Source organism: Primulina eburnea, chromosome 15 (assembly GCF_022965805.1).
Source record: "Primulina eburnea isolate SZY01 chromosome 15, ASM2296580v1, whole genome shotgun sequence".
Lineage (NCBI taxonomy): Eukaryota > Viridiplantae > Streptophyta > Magnoliopsida > Lamiales > Gesneriaceae > Primulina > Primulina eburnea.
In genome coordinates, this window is record NC_133115.1 from 30,702,551 (window position 1) to 30,715,413 (window position 12,863).

Consider the following 12,863-nt stretch of genomic DNA (forward strand, 5'->3'; position numbering starts at 1 on the left):
TTATCTTTTTCCAGTGGTATTGAGCCAACTATTTTTTCTCCTCAGAAAGGAAAACTTTTAATTGCCTGTACCCTGTAGTGTAGATATGAGCTGTTCTATTGCAAGAAAATAGCTATTATCATAATAGTTTTCATTCATCTACTCTAGCCTGTTTCAAGAAACACAATCTTCAACATTTCAAGAGGGGGAATACCGAATAAGTCATGCATAAATGAAAGAATATTCATTGATTTGTGTCCAATTTTGATCCTAGAAGATTCGAGAAAGAAAAAAATCATTTCACAGGTCAAACTTTCCTTTTGTTTTCAAAACAATTAATGAGTTAAGTATTATATGAATGTGGTATTACATGCTTATCCACTTTATGAATTCTAATTCGACATTATGTGCATGAATATAATATATTTGTTAGTATCCTAATAACTTATAATTGAGAATATCCCGAAAAGATACATTGTTTTAGTTAAAATTCCTCTATATTAATTGATTTTATCCTTTCATTAATTGTGAATATTTGTTGACATATGAAGGCAATTCTGATTTCCATTTGCATCACCAACTCATTAAAACCACAAACAATTTTTGGGAATTGGATAAAATATTTGGCATACACTTCACATGGCTTTGCAAACAAACATACAAATTAATCCCATGCATAAATATATACTTCAAACTTTTTCACACAAGATTGAACCACAAGTTCTCAAAGCCTTGTATCATATACACTACAAAAAATGACACGAATAAAGTTCTTTAATTTTTCTCTCTTCACATTTTCACTATCCCTAATCTTTCTGATCATTCTATACCACGAAAGAATTCATCAAAATTGTTTAGACCAGCCAAAAAATAAATCCTTAAATTTGACCTTTCCTACAAGTAATAGAAAACCAAGATGGTACCAGATCGTGTCAAGAAAAATGGATAACAAAAGAATGAAAATCGGGTTAGTTCATACCACGAATCCGTCAATAGGCGAAAAAACAACATATGGAGATCAAGAAGTGGACATGGTCGATGTGCATTTCGAGAAAATTTCCGAGAATATAAAATGGAGCGACTTATTTCCTCAATGGATTGATGAAAGTTTGCCATGGGACTCACTAGATTGTCCGGAGATTCCGATGCCGAGTTTCGAAGAATACAGAGACTTGGATTTGGTTGTGGCTAACGTTCCTTGTGGAGGAGGGAAACATAGCAAAACATTCGAGGATGTTTTAAGGTTGCAAGTGAATTTAGTTGTGGCCAACTTGCTGGTTAGAAGTGTGAGGAAGAAAAATGGGCAAGTTTTTGTAGTGTTTATTGGATCTTGTGGTCCTTTGTTGGAGATATTTAGATGTGATGATCTATTGTGGCATGAAGAGAATTATTGGATTTATAAGCCTGATTTGAAAAGGTTACAACAAAAGGTGCTCATGCCCGTTGGTTCCTGTCAGCTTGCCCCTCCATTCCTAAAACCAGGTAATATTTTTTCTTTCGGGCAATATATTTTATAAATGCACGCTCTTAAATTTTGATTTATCTTCGTGGAAGTTGGTGAAAAATCCTCAATCAAAACATTTCTTTGGGTTCACTCCCTATCCACAAAATTGTGGTACTATGTCATACAAAATGTGGTATACTTCATGTGGAAATGTGGTACTAAAAAAGTACCCAGGGACTGAATACAAAAAAAATCGACGGCTGGGGACTGAAGGCTAATTTTCCGTTTATCTTTTGGCGACTGAAGGCTAATTTCCCGTTTATCTTTTGGCGACTGATAATCTCCTCGTACGTACGACGTTTCAGATGTGTCGACAGCATCCCACAAGCCCAAAGAAGCATATGTAAGTGTGATTCATTCATCAGAAGATTATGTCTGTGGTGCAATAACTTTAGCCCAAAGCATAATCAAATCCAACACAACAAGAGACCTAATCCTCCTAGTTGATGATTTCATTTCCAAGAAATCTTTAGAAAACCTAAAATCAGCAGGATGGAAGATCAAGCACATTCAAAGAATACACAGCCCTTATGCGCAGAAAGGAACATATAATGAATGGAACTACAGCAAACTCAGGATATGGCAACTTGTGGAATATGACAAGCTAATCTTCATTGATTCCGACTTCATCATCCTACGCAACACCGACGGGTTCTTCGCGTATCCTCAACTATCTGCTTCAGGGAACAGCAGGCATGTTTTCAACTCCGGATTCATGTTGATCGAGCCATCCACTTGCACGTTCGAGATGTTAATGAAGCAAAGGTATAGAGTTGTATCTTACAATGGAGGGGATCAAGGATTTCTTAATGAAATGTTCATGTGGTGGCATAGGTTGCCAACTAAGCTGAATTTTCTCAAGGATTTCATCGCGATCTTAGACGGGAAACGAGACATCCCTGACGATGCTTATGCTTTGCATTACTTAGGATTGAAGCCATGGATGTGCTATAAAGATTATGATTGTAACTGGGATGTACTCGAAAATCAACGCTTCGGTAGCGACTCCGCGCATGGGATATGGTGGCGAATTTACGACGAGATGCCGGCTGAACTCAGGAGCCATTGTGAGTTGAGTCCTCAAATGGAGGCCAATGTGAGAATGTACAGAGAAATGGCTAGGAATGGAAGTTATCCTGATGGTCATTGGAAGATCAAAATCACAGACTCTAGAAGCCATTTTTCTCATTATTTGACTAATACATATTTTCCATACGAATAGTTTTTTTTTTTTATAATATAAAAACATAAACTGAATTTTTTTCAGTTCAAATGTATTATGCAACTATACTGTGGAGATATCATTATTGCTTCTCCCCTAAAACTAGAAATTTCTTGAATAAAAATCCGAATGAATTATAAGAACTTTATATAATTTATGGAAAGTATAGTATAAATTAGAGAATTAATTAGATTTGTATTGTCATGTGAATGAGGGATCGCTCGACCCTACCTGTGGGGGCACTGTCCCCACAGGATTTCCACGGTCCAGATTTATCCACATTTGTAATTTTGAAAAAAAAAAAGTGGACCTTATGTACTTGTGACTAAATCTGGACCGTGGATCTACACATAGGACACTACCCCCACATGTAGGGTGAAATGATCCGTGAAGGAATGAGACACACGACAAAATCGTAAATAGGATACATGTCGACTTTTAAAGATAAGTGCAAGATTGTTGTAATAGGGTCAGACGTCTATTTGATGTCAAACCCTCCAAAGATGGGTTTCAGTAAAATTTAAAATAAAAGTTATTGTAAAATACGTGTAAACATGTATTTTTATATATATCAACTTTGTATAGTGAAGAAGAATAGTTATTTTCACCGAAATGTCTTTAAAAAAATTATAGAATTTTAATTTCTAATTCCTTACTATGATTTTTCACGCTTCTAGTGTGTTCACATCCATGTATTATATTAACTAGAGGATCGTGGCACATATACGTGTTTCGTTAAAAAAATAAAGTTAATTTTTTTTAAAAAAATTATAATTAAAATTATTAATTTTTGAAATTGAAAAATCGAAACAAAATAAAATATAGAGATAAATGTTATTATAAGGTAGTAATACAATGTAGTTAGTTTGATAAGATGGATGGTGTTTTAGGTAAATCCAAAAAAAGTAAAACAGTCTTAAATAAAATAGAAAACAGGAAGGAAATATAATTAATATCATGTATCTGTCATAACTTTAATTTTTGTTGGATTGTCTAATTAATTAATTTGTATCATTCATAATATGAATTCGAGTTCAAGCTCGAGCTCGGATTGAGGTTGGGGAACCTACTACATGCTAGTTTGCCAGTTAACCTGTATTTCATAATGATTCTTTTATATATGTTCAAAAAATAAACTCGACTTATGATTAGTACATTGATTGAAAACTTAATCGCTACAACTGTACAAATTTAAAACCTTTTAACTTCACAAGGTAAAAAAAAAAACATGAGAGAAAATCAAGGGCTATAATTTGAGAGCAGATATGGCTTCAGGTTTGAAATCCACTCTTAGACTCAATACTCGTCTAACCTCAGCCGGAGTCAGTCTCCAAGTCATGGGACCTGAGTTCTCTCCCCAGAAATCCAGAATCTCGGAGACTTTTTCCAAGTTTAGGATAGTAGCCATCTGGGTGAGACGAGAAAATTTGTCTCGAACAGTCCTGTGGGTCATACTCGAGAAATGACTGACCAGTGTCCTGGTATCTCTATCCAGCTGAAGGCCACCTAGTTGACTGAATCGTTTTTGCATAATGATGACTTCGAGCCTTTTCACAATGAAGTCAATGACAAGATGTACAAAAGTGTCATAATTGTTGGTAGTCATCAATTGCTGAAGCCATCCCACATTGGTTTCAACAGCATGTAGAAGCCTTTGCACCCAGGGATCGTTAACCTCGTTGTCAGCATATTCTGCCTCGGAAAGCTCATAGCTAATTGTTGCCACATTGTCTAATACTGGCCTGATTCGGGGTGTCACGGATGACACGAGTTGCTCCATTCCAACCGTTAGCGTCTGCTTGAAATTGTTGCTCATTTCATTTAATTCAGATAAGCAAGATTTAACTCTCTCTCTATCTGCAGGTGCAGAGAACGCCTGATGCAAGGAAACTGAAGTTAGTCCTTTCAACGTATTTCCAAGAATAAGGAATAAGATAGCGGAGAAAACACAGAACAAGAATCCTATGGTTTTGAAGGCATACATTTTGGGGAAAAAGCATTCACGCATGTCCCATGAGAACATCAATCATTAACATTAGAAAGATGTACTTGAGCACCTAACCAGGGTTTGCAGGGATACATTCAGTATAAACAACAAAAAATAATTGATCTACCACAAAAATAATGAACATGGACAGTGAAAATAAGCGGATATTGCCAAATTGATGCTACCCTGCCACAAATCACTACATGAGAAATTCATGCGGTGTCTGGGACGAAAATCTTCCCACACATTCGAAGTTGAATACAACTTAAAAACCGATACTGTATGAAGATTTCTATAAAGTTTATAATCACAAACTACTCCTCATCTATAAGTTTGAACCATTTTTCTCCATGTTCAAACGCTTGGATTCAAAACAAAGTACTTCAACAAAAAAAGAAGAAGCAAATTCCTTTAATTGAAATACAATCTATTCAGCTATTCAAGATAGAGTAGCATGACTGATAAAGATCCTAACCACAAACAAAATTGAAGAAGACCTTAAAAGGCAATCCTATACAATGTTGCTCTCTCCCTGGCCATCAAGTCCACTACTGCAAACTAAATTCTGGAAGATATTGCATAATTGCTAGCAGAAGAAATCCGCAGGCCAAATGCAACTGATGGTATTTACAGTCAACCGAGTATATCAACCATCATTTGTCACTGACTGTAGTTTCTCTAATAGCTCCCAAAGAACTTCAGAAAATATGTAACATATAGGATATCAAATCCAAACTTAATAATAACTGCAGAAGCACATTTAGAAATAAGAAACACACGTATCACCCCGCAACTAGTGGGAATATGATATGATGATGATGATGAAACACACGTATAAGGGAAACAAAGTCTGTAAGTACCTCAGTGCATTGCTCTTCGATCTCGTGGCGAAGTTTCAAGGCATACTCACCACTGACATCCATGTTGTTCAAGGCAGTGGCAATCTCTGTTCCTGTCTTCTGCACTCCAACACCACCCAAAAAAACCTTTGCCCCAAGATTAGGCTCCTTCATCTTTTGTTGCAACGCCTCACAATACTCACCCCCTAGTAAACTCACAGCACTGCTCAGCACCGCAATCATTGAGTTAATATTGGAGGTAGAAATAGCCCTCCGGCAGCAACTCTGCAGAACATAAAACACATCATCGACCATAGACGTTGTAAGACTATCGAGCACATGCTCATTTATTTGAATTGCTTTCCTCACATTCTCCACCATAAAGAATCCTTCCAGGATCACATAATAACCAGTTACATCCTGCGTAACTTTACTGAAATTCCCACTCCTAAAAGCTTTTGTAGCTCGAGGTCCTAACTCTGGATCCACAGAGGTCAAACTCCTTATTTTTGAAACCATGTAATCTGTGTAATCTTCACCCAATTGCGTCAATGACAGTATCTCTTCCAGGTACAGTTCAACCTCCCTAGGTTCCGGCCCTTCCACCCCAACAGAGAGCAAATCGTTCTTATATGAATTAATTTCAGATGTCAATTTCGCCAATTTCCTATACTCCATATACTTCTTTAAAATGATAGAACCCCGCGAATCACATTCCTCCTGGAGCTCGCAAATGGCATAGACAATACCATCCTCACCACACAAATCAATCAAAATCGAAATATTTTCCTCAATAGCCAAGACAATGTCTTTAAACAAATTCGTCAAACAAGAAACGAAATTTACGTTAGTGTTATTATTCGATTGCTCCAGAAGCTCTACCAATTGCTCAAATTCCATTCTTGATCTCACGGAAATTACCTTTTTCAAGTATTGAACATAAATCTGCAAGCCTTCCTCTTCGAGACCGAGAGGCCTGTAGAGCTTGATGAAGCGGAGAATAGTGGGATGATCCCGTTGATCTACAGCATAGGAAAGTTTCTTCTTGGCGACGCCTTCCAATTGCTTCTTATAGGAAAGGAGCTGCTCGCGCTGATCCGCGGTTGAGGAGTCTTTGAATTTGGCATCAATTTGGAGGAATGTCTGGATGAAAGATGCAGCAGATTCAAAATCCTCGGCGAGAAGAGATTTGTGAACGCCGTCCAGGCAGTTGGATCGGTCGACGATGGCATCTATTCTGAAGAGCGTGTCTTGAACTCGCGATTGTGCGAGGTCGAGTTGGCGGACTTTGGCGGATACCTGATCAGCGAGCGCAGAGGTGAAGGAGACGTTGGAAAGCATGTACTCAGAGTCAGCCCTCACTATCTCCAAAACCTCGGTCGATTTGTGGAGATTCGAGAGCTGGAGATCCAACTCGGAGAGCTGAGAAAGTAGAGATTCGAGCTCCAAATCTATCGCTCGCTGATAGGCAATGCATTGGTGAAGGAGACGCGTCGTGGCTCCCACGTCCGTCAGTTTCCTCACGTGCTCGAGCGCTTCCACCGTGCCGAATTGTACAGACACTGAATTAATGGTGGCGTCGGCGTCCGCCTCACTCATCGGTGTAGATGCCATGAGTCGTATCGCAAGTAGACGACTCAGTACCTCTTCGGAACAAGTGAGCAAAATCAACAATAGATATTCTAAAATATTCTTAAAATAGAAATATTTATATTATATTATTATTACGTGTGAAATTGTGGTGATAATTTTCCGAAAATATTTAATTTCATAATTATTATTTTTATTATATTAAAAACCTCTTCAAATCACTATATATTTTACATAAACAAACATCTAAATAAAATTTCTTTTTTAAATCAAACCACTCTTCTAAATTGAAAATAATAACCTCACTTTTAAATCGAAACCAATCTAAATTTTATGATAGTCTCACTTTTATCATTCTGCTTTTGTGGTTTTCAGTTACTAGTGGTGCAACGTTGTGATGTTCTCATGAGAGAACTGTCCATGTTATCAAAGGGAGTTTTATTGAGGCAGATTAAGATTACGAGTGGTGCTCATCAAATGAAGTCTAATACTTAGTCATAGAGGCGTCAATAAAAAGAGAGAGTTTTTTTAGTTTGAATAAATAACAATTTATATTTAGTGGATTCATTTAAAAGCTAAGCGTGGCACAACAAACTTAGGTCTTTTGTCTGAACGATATTAAAATGCCAGTATCTTTGTGTTCTTTGTTTTATCATTCACACGCGTAATAAATAACGATAAAGAACAAGTAATAACATTGCAAGAAAACACAAATAACAATTGTCATCAGAAAAGATTTATTATTTATTATAGTGTGATCTTGGTTGTGTTTGTTTGATTTTGTAAGAAATTTTATGTGTAAAAAAGGATCTATTTCCAAACCACCACTATTGATGGTACAAATTACTCGTATCGAAAATGAAGCATGAGGGTGTTCATAAAATCGGTATGTTGATGCTACCTGTGGGGGCAGTGCCCCCAACAAGATCTGGACCGTTGATTTTAAAGAATTTGGTGGACCCCGCATATGTGTGGTTAAAGCTGGTCCTTTGATCTTCTAATGGAGAGCAGTGCCCCATGAGGTAGGGTGAAATATTCCCACAAAATCCATTGATTAAAAAGCCTGAAAATAAATTTTGCAGGATATGAGCACCTAACAAAGGCAGATGAAGAGGAAAATAAAATTCTCAAACCTGAAGAAACTTGGAATAATAATGAGTATCGATTGGCTAACAACAATTTGAAAGACTTGAATGCAATTTTTAATGTTGTTAATGCTAATAAGTTTAAAATTATATTCTCTTGTGAATCTGCCGAGGAAGCATGTGGATTTCTTCTAACTGCACATGAAGGTACAACTGCCAAAAAAGTTTCTAAACTTGAATGTTCTACATATTTAAATTTGAAAAGCTATAACGGTCGAATTTTATGATCATCTGTACTACTTTCCAACACTATGGACAAGTATTTTTCAATCTTTATACATATCATTAAATGTTCTTCTTGTTTTTTGCGATTTTAAGTCTATGCTATTTGAAAAACTGACAAACCGTAGACCAAATACGTAACTTTGTCACTTCTGGTGTTGGTACTATATTGTATGATCTTTCTATTTGCAGCATTTATCAGAACGGACTTGCAATATCCTTATAGAAATGCTCAAAATTGTATGATGGTTTGAATCTTTGTGCTACATTGGATTTTCAGATGGGTAAATTTTGTCATTTGAACTCTTGCAACTAGAGTTCAACAAATACAACGGTTTGACTCCTTGACATAACGGTTGAAACTCCTAAACGTCTTGAAATGACTGAATTTGTCCATTACTAAAACTACACATGTTTTTTTTTAAAGTAAAAATGATTTCACTCATAAGGTAAAATGTCCATTTGTATAACCTGATGCATAACAATAATGGAACTTGATCCATAAACTCTAAATCTTCCCCATCATTCAAAGTTTTTTGGGCAAAAACCGTGTTACTACTCTATTAGTTGTACACGAACAATACTTGATGTCATTTTTTTGGTTTGCCGTAGCTATCATTTCTGATTTTCTCCACCAGCAGGACAACCATTGCAAAAGGAGGTGTAGTGAGGCAACTGATCAACTTGCCAACTCTTTGCGTGGTTAGTTCGTCCCATCTTCTTTCCTTCATCAGCTCTGGAAAATTGATGTAAAGCCAAAATATTAATAGAGATTAACGATAATGCGAGATTCATTCGGACCACAATATCTTCATTTTTATATTTAGAGAATATTTTAAACACTATCACAATATTCTAGTTACCTTTTGGGCACTCCGTCACGATTTCATTGTTGATTTAGATTTGATTTTCTCCGGATATAATGTTTATTTGTTTTTAGGCAAAAATTTGTGTGAGACGGTCGCACATGTCGTATTTCGTGAGATATATTTCTTATTTGGGTCATCCATGAAAAATATTACTTTTTATGCTAAAAGTATTACTTTTATTGTGAATATTAGTAAGATTGACCGATCTTACAGATAAAGATTCGTGAGAGCGTCTCACAAAAGATCTTTTCTTGTTTTTAACTAGTCAAATCTTGGATAATAATAAGTTATGCATGATTTCGAACTCAAACTTTTTTTAATCATAGTTTTCGAAAAGAAGGTGTACTTAACAAAAAAGTAAATCGATGGATGTGATTAGTCATTTAATAAAATATAGTATCAAAACTATGATAAATGGCACGACATATTTACTATTTTTTATTTCTATACAGATTGTTTCAGTTTTTAAAATAAATAAATTTTATTGAAGAATTTCATAAAGCAATTCATACATGGAGTATTATTTTGGACTATGATGGATGTATCATGCAATAGTTTAACATATAAATCTCATTGAACAAACTTTATGTAACGTACTCGTTCGAAAAAGTGGATGCTTGAAAATTTTCCTTTACAACTGCGAAATGAAAGAGATTTGTTAAATTTAATGGCTGGAAAGTGTTTGTTGGGGACCATGGGCAAACATAGGGTAGTTGATCGGGCACCAAACTCCACTAGTGGGTTATTTATGTATGGTATGGATGTTCTCGTGAATATATATGTGTGATATGAGTCGATCTGACTTATAACATATGAAAATTAATATTTTTTAACAAAAAAAATATTTTTTATTAAATAGATTGAGTCAAATATCTATGTCACAAAATTAAATCGTAAAATATCTCGCATAATTTTTATGATTTATTTGTGTCTTTGAAATATTTTCCAGGATAGGACAAACAAATTCGATCGCTTAACAACAAAAATCTTACCTCTCAATGTAATAATAATAAGAGATCGAGTCTCGCAAGCGGCAGTGTGAGAGTTAAATTCTCTCCAATGAGAGGGAGCTCCTTGTGCGCGGCGTAGCATAAGGTCTAGTTGCTGCTGGTTGGCTGAGTCACCATGATTTACCTTTTCTCACAATCATGTCGGGTCCGAGGTGAAGGGCGCCTAAAGTGAACGATTTCAGCTTATGGAGCAATAATAATAATAATAATAATAATAATAATAATAATAATAAAAGTTCGATAGTTCGAGTATCACGTCAATCTTTGTTGCACAGATATTGACTACATTACTGTAGTTGTCGAAAGTTGTCAACCCAATAACCATTCGATAAAATACGGATTTATTTGATTTACATTCGTTTTAAAAATAGAAATAATGATAAAGTAATAAAAATAATATCGAAAGAGTAATTTTGTTTGCACAATATTTGGTGTTGCGGGCGTGCCAGGTGCGAAAATGCACCGATTTGTGTAAAATGATAAAAATCTAACTTCTAAAAATTCAAGCGACGTGAATTCTAAATTCGACCGTCAGTTATAGTCTCCTAAAACAAATGCAATGCCAAAATAAAGAAAACTATTGTGAATCGATGCAAATAAACCTCCGACATGATTTTGAATTTACAAAACTGTAGGAATTCATCAAAACTTGAAAATATAATAACTTGTACTGAAATCTAAAATGAGAAGACGCTAGAAATATACTGAAAAGCTTGAAAAACTATTGCTTGAAAATTGTAAATTTAGCAGAGAGTTTTTTTGCAGATTTTTGTCTGTGTAGAGTTGTGTGTGTGTTGTTTGCCGATTCCTCCATTTTCTTTACTGTGCGGTGCGGTTCCTTCCAATCTCCCATGACTCACGATCTTTTCCCATTTTCTCCAACGATCTCCTTCTCTCTCCACGATCTCTTGGACGTTATCTGCTTATTTAAATACATTAATGGGCTTCTTCTTTTTCTCTATCAATTTAAATTTTTGGGCTTAGACAATTAGTTGGGCTCAATTTAATTTTTGGTGCAAACAAATGCCCCCCGCAAGCATTGGCCCATCGGGCCAAAATGCTTGTGTATGAGCCCAATTTTAATTGTACTTGTAGCGGCCCGTGATTTTATTTGTATGTGAGTTGGGCTTATGATAGTGGGCTGAATAACCCAAGCCCATTCACAATTGGATTTCAAGCCACTGTCTCTTGGTTTTCTTCATTCCCGCTTTCTTCATTCTCCAGATTCAAAACTCCCTATCCCACTTTCTTCAACCTCTCTGCCTCTCCTTTGTCCGATTACTCTCGTTGCCGCTGGAAGATCGCTGCCCTTAGAGCTTGCTCGCATTTCCTTCGCCGGCGTTTCTCCTACTCCATCTTGCATAATCCCACACCTCACTTTCTTCATTCAATTTCTAGATTTTAAAATCTGGCCACAACCCCTCTTCACCATTGTGCCTTCATGGTGTTTGTGAATTTGCTCAATGAGAAATACATTAAAATTTTGTTGTTTTCATTCTCGGCTAGACAGACTCCCCAACCGTCGTGGCTCCTCGGTTCACCACAGCTTCTAACGGAATCTGCTCGCCCTGCAAGAGCGAACACTACTATCTTCTCGAGCCATGGTTTTGCGGCTACCACGACCTTACAAGATTTTCCTTCGGTTGTTTCTGCTTCTTCTACAGCTATTGGTAATCTTTCTCCATTTTTCTCGAGTACTATGTGATGCTATTCTTCCTTGAAATTTCTTGCTGTCTTGATTGGAGTAGACTCTTTATTTCTTTCTGCTTTGCATTATTAACCCTGAGGCACTTTGACTCTCCTGGAGAAATTTGAGGGAATGACGACTGGTTTGCCACAATATTGATCACTGCCATGTTACTCTATGTTATTTCCATGTTGGCTCCTTGTAGATGTTTACATGCCACTGCCTTTGTTTCTTTTCTAGTATCGAGTTCCTGTGGGGAGTTGGGTGGTTTTGTGTACCCCACCGACAAACAACTGATTCAAGCCATGTGTTGGCATAACTCTCCGCTAGATCACTGACTCTCTTGTTCAATGAACGTGCATATGGCCATGAATTGGTAGCCAAGAGGTAACTCTAATATTTTCTTTGTGTGTTGCATATCACTTGGGTCACATTCCCCATACCCAAGCAGCCATTTGCATGCATTGCACTTCAGTTGGACCCCTTTCCCGCATACACGTTTATTTACTGTTCTTGCATGCGGTGATTCCGCCTTTGAGTTGTTGACTGTTGGTTTGGTGTTGTGGTTGTTGGGTGACGGATGTGGAACGAAGGTGGATTTGTACGGGGTGTTGTGTATTGGATGTTGGGAATGGGTTTTCTATTCGTTTTTAATCCACTTAACCCACTTCACTTCAATATTTTCAATCAAAACCATATGTTGGCTTAAAACTCCCCGCTCGCAATTATTTCCTCCCCTGGTTCCCTATCGAAACAAAATGAATCCAATATGATAAAAGTGGCCTACTGGCCAACTTCATTTGATCATA

The 12,863-nt window shown here is 36.6% G+C and overlaps 2 protein-coding genes across 2 annotated transcripts; one reads left to right on the forward strand and one right to left on the reverse strand.

Annotated features, from left to right (window-relative positions):
* The first annotated feature begins 915 nt into the window (after positions 1 to 915).
* Positions 916 to 2,705, forward strand: LOC140814229 (putative UDP-glucuronate:xylan alpha-glucuronosyltransferase 5). Its single transcript, XM_073173147.1, has 2 exons — positions 916 to 1,461; positions 1,789 to 2,705. Exons 1-2 carry the CDS (start codon positions 921 to 923, stop codon positions 2,703 to 2,705), a joined length of 1,458 nt encoding a protein of 485 aa, XP_073029248.1. The 5' UTR covers positions 916 to 920.
* A 1,094-nt stretch (positions 2,706 to 3,799) lies between these two features.
* On the reverse strand, positions 3,800 to 7,187 carry LOC140814449 (conserved oligomeric Golgi complex subunit 4-like). The gene is made up of 2 exons (XM_073173449.1): positions 5,553 to 7,187; positions 3,800 to 4,581 (listed from the first exon to the last, which is right to left on the reverse strand). Exons 1-2 carry the CDS (start codon positions 7,143 to 7,145, stop codon positions 3,952 to 3,954), a joined length of 2,223 nt encoding a protein of 740 aa, XP_073029550.1. The 5' UTR covers positions 7,146 to 7,187; the 3' UTR covers positions 3,800 to 3,951.
* Between the last annotated feature and the right edge of the window lie 5,676 nt (positions 7,188 to 12,863).

Bases quoted from the DNA above. Each gene is read 5' to 3' on its own strand.
- LOC140814229 (XM_073173147.1), top strand. From the start codon at position 921: ATGGATAACAAAAGAATGAAAATCGGGTTAGTTCATACCACGAATCCG. The intron at 1,462-1,788 runs GTAATATTTTTT...ACGACGTTTCAG, and splicing joins CCCTCCATTCCTAAAACCAG to ATGTGTCGACAGCATCCCAC.
- LOC140814449 (XM_073173449.1), bottom strand. From the start codon at position 7,145: ATGGCATCTACACCGATGAGTGAGGCGGACGCCGACGCCACCATTAAT. The intron at 4,582-5,552 runs GTACTTACAGAC...TCCTTGCATCAG, and splicing joins TCGAAGAGCAATGCACTGAG to GCGTTCTCTGCACCTGCAGA.